Genomic DNA, 3,489 nt, shown 5'->3' on the forward strand with positions numbered 1-3,489 from the left:
GGGGCCCGCCGGGGCCCGGGGGCTCCCCGCCGGCTACGCTCGGGTGGCGGGGCCGGCGGCCCGAGCCCACGGCTCGCGGAGGAACCGAGCGGCCTCGGCGGGGACGGGAGAACGCCGTCGGCACTCACTTGCCTGGACGCTGGATCTCCAGAAATAAAAGACGCCGGTCCGCTACGCGGGGCGTAAAATGTCATCAAAAAGCGCAGCCCAGCCCACGCCCCTGACCTATGGCGTATAGCCTTTACGGCTTGAGAACGGCGCGTGCGCACACCGGCTGGAAGCGCGTGCGCAGTGATGGCTTCAGCGCTCCTTATGCCTGAATTTGTGCTTTTCTGAGCAAGGAGCGCTCCTGCGCTTGAGCTAAAGCCGTTAGAGCCCTCGAGAAATGCCTGTAGTAAGGAACCTCCTCAGAACAGATAATGACACACTGCCATGAATGCCCTTCATCCAACAGGCATTTATCGAGAGCCCAGTGTATGCCAGGCCCTGGTGCGCTGGGTGCTGCTACCGAAGCGAGCATGAGCAATGCAGGGAAGGTCAGATCGCCAAGGAGCGGACAGCTTTCCAAGCAGCAGCCCCATGCCCAACACACTGCCCAGCACACAGTAGGCGCTTCGTGCAAGGCAAGGAATGGACTGGCAGTGTCAAGACCTCTGGGGATTCTGCGCCAGGCGGGGACGCTGCATGGAGGAGGGTAGGCAATAGGGGGAGCTGTGGGGTCGCCTGGCGGGCCACAGCCGCGCAGAACCCTGGGCTGGGTTGGGCAGGGCCCAGGGCTCCTTCCTGTCGGAGGTGCGGATGGCGGATGGCGGCGGGGCTGGACTCGGGGCATCCACCGGGCTGGAGGCGGCGACGCTGCAGAAGCTGGCGCTTCGGCGGAAGAAGGTGGTGGGCGCGGAGGACATGGAGCTGTACGAGCTGGCGCAGGCTGCGGGCGCCACCGTCGACCCCGACGTGTTCAAGTGAGTGGGAGTGAGCGAGGGTTGGGGTTTCGCGCTCGTCCTCCCGGCTGACACCCCTGCTTCGGGACTCCAGCCGATCTACCCCCTGCCCCCCTCCCCCGACCTGCGGCCCCGCTGGGCTCACTGAGCACCGTGTTTGTTCTTCCAGGATCCTAGTGGACTTGCTGAATCTTAACGTGGCTCCCCTCGCGGTCTTCCAGATGCTGAAGTCCATGTGTGCTGGGCAGCGGCTGGCAAGTGAGCCCCAGGACTGTGTGTCCATGTCTCTGCCCACGTCAGAGACCCGAGGTCAGAGGTGGACTCTGTGCTCCTGGTGCCGGGAGGGGAGTAAAGGTTGAATTGGAGCTGATTGGCCAGACCTGTCTGTGGGTCTCTTTACAGTGCCTGCAGGTCTGTCCACCTGCTGGAACCCTAGATGGCCCCATTTTGGGGAATGTACTCCTGGATTAAGGAGTGGTCCAAGCAGACTAGTGTCCATCTGTCTAACTCCCTCCCAACTCTTCGTGGTGCCTGCATTCCACAGGCACAGGAATAAAGATGGCTTTGGTCCTGTCTTCCTCACATCACAGCCCTGTGCCCTCAGCTCCTAACTGGTATCCCCACCCTACCCCCCAGGCCCAGGTGCAGCAAATACCCAGCTGGTGAGGCCTGCGCTACTCCCATCCAGGGATTATTTGGATTATAGGACTGGAGCCACCTAACTGCCTTGGGACATAGAGTAGAGGTGTGATGGGTAGAGCAACCCAGTGTCCAGGTGTGAAGGGCTTCCTTGCTCTGGTGGTCAAGAGCTGGAGTTGGGGTGGGCACAGGGTGGCAGAGTGTGTAACACAGGAGGCTCAAGTCCCTACACCTACTCACCCTATGTTGCTTTTGTGCCCCCCACCCCCGCAACCCTCTGAAATGCAACAGACCTTCCCAGCAAAAAGATGGAGGTCCAGGACCAGCTCCCAGCCTAGAAGCACAGGAACACCCAGACCTGCCTCCAGGAGGGGCCGAGTGTAGGCTGGCCCTGTGGGAAGAACTCCCAGGCCTGGGAACGGACCCACACATCCTCACTGACCTACCCTGTGTGTTCTCTGTGTGCCTCTGACTTCCACAGGCCTCCTTTCTCTCTTCCAGGAACAGTAGCAGGGCCTTCCTTTTCCTCAGACCTTCAACCTCTCCAGTTGTGCTCCATGGCCTGACTCCCATGCTCTCTCTTGTCTCTGCCCCCCAACTTCCCTCCAGCAAGTTCTCTTACTGCCTGTTTTCTCCTTTGACAGGTGGCTTTTTTTGGATTATTTCTGGGGCTGACGGGGTCTCTTCCCCCTGGAAACTGCCAGTGTCCCCTTAAGGCCAGGGCAACTTTGAGCTGGAAGGCCAGAACAGTCTGCCATGTACATCAGAGCCAGGCCATACTTCCTGACTCATTTCACCAAAGACACACTATTTCTAGATTGTGCCCCCAGGATGAGACCAACACCCCTACATTTGTGAGCTATAAAGGGTCCACCTCAGGGCAAGGATGGAAAGCAGAGGGGCAAGGATGAGACACCACAGTGTGCTGTTGGGAACATGGCCTCAAGTGTGAGAAACACCTCAGCCACTTAAGCACTGTCCCTCAGCCGAGTGAGAAGTCTGGAAGAGTTCGGAAAAGTTAAAATTATGCATATGGCTCAAATCATATCCTTGCCAAACAGAGCTCCTACAGCACATCTCTGAAGATACTTCCCAACAATACTGAGGAAAAGTCATGTGTACATGTATGCACATGCCCATGCATGTGTAGACAGGAGTCGCTAGCACACAGAAAAAAGCAGCTAAGTGTAGCTGAGTTAAGGGTACACATGTGCACAGCTGGAATTGCCCCCATCCTGATGATTGGGTTCTATATCTTCTCAGGGAGAAACAGAGACGGCCCCACTCTCAGCAGTGCATCTACATTGGCAGAACGTGGCAGCCGAGAAGGATCCATGCAGAGGATCCCCCGCCAGCCCAGTGCTACCAGACTGCCCAAGGTGGGCGGGCCGGGGAAGAGCACCTCCCGAGGCAGCTCCTAGGCGGAACAGAGACTGCATTTGGCACCACTGTCCTTCGGGCAAATGCCTCCCACCTCTTCCCTCCCTAAATCCTTCTGAGAAGCAGAGCATCTGGATGGACATTCTCTACCATGTTTGGATATTATTAAAGCATAGAATTTGAGTGAGTTCTACATGCAGTCCTAGTTTTGCTACAGCCAAAATAACCAGGAAACAAACCAGTGATTTTTTTTACCTTTTTGGACCTTATATGGGGGTCTAAGAAAATAAATATGTTGCTGGGTCTTTTATAAACAACCAACATGCTTTCCTGCATGTGAAAGGTTCCCTACAAGACCAACCCATCACGGCACTGGCAAGCAGCGGTGTGACCACATGGTGAGCCCAGGCACAGATGTGTTATCAGCTCTGGGTCATACCAATAACACCCCCTTCCCCCACAAACCCTGACCTCTCACATTTAGCCCAGTTTCAAAGATTTCATGGACACTCCCCACCCAGAAATCTGA

At 56.8% G+C, this 3,489-nt stretch overlaps 1 protein-coding gene across 2 annotated transcripts; it reads left to right on the forward strand.

Moving 5' to 3' along the window:
* The first annotated feature begins 279 nt into the window (after positions 1-279).
* On the forward strand, positions 280-3,153 carry LOC103741434 (mitotic-spindle organizing protein 2-like). 2 transcript variants are annotated; one of them, XM_008842191.3, is made up of 3 exons: positions 280-962; positions 1,111-1,199; positions 2,844-3,153. In XM_008842191.3, the coding sequence occupies exons 1-3, from the start codon at positions 799-801 to the stop codon at positions 2,999-3,001; spliced, it is 411 nt and encodes a 136-aa protein (XP_008840413.1). In that variant the 5' UTR covers positions 280-798; the 3' UTR covers positions 3,002-3,153. The 2 variants fall into 2 exon arrangements, with proteins under 2 accessions (XP_008840413.1, XP_008840412.1); XM_008842190.3 differs by having other exon boundaries at positions 286-962; positions 1,111-1,250.
* The last annotated feature ends 336 nt before the right edge of the window (positions 3,154-3,489 follow it).

The sequence above is a fragment of the Nannospalax galili genome, unplaced genomic scaffold (assembly GCF_000622305.1).
Source record: "Nannospalax galili isolate Female #2095 unplaced genomic scaffold, S.galili_v1.0 scaffold321, whole genome shotgun sequence".
NCBI lineage: Eukaryota > Metazoa > Chordata > Mammalia > Rodentia > Spalacidae > Nannospalax > Nannospalax galili.

Coding starts and splice junctions, on each gene's coding strand:
- LOC103741434 (XM_008842190.3), top strand. CDS start 799: ATGGCGGATGGCGGCGGGGCTGGACTCGGGGCATCCACCGGGCTGGAG. Junction 963..1,110: donor GTCGACCCCGACGTGTTCAA/GTGAGTGGGAGT, acceptor TTGTTCTTCCAG/GATCCTAGTGGACTTGCTGA. Junction 1,251..2,843: donor GCCCACGTCAGAGACCCGAG/GTCAGAGGTGGA, acceptor ATATCTTCTCAG/GGAGAAACAGAGACGGCCCC.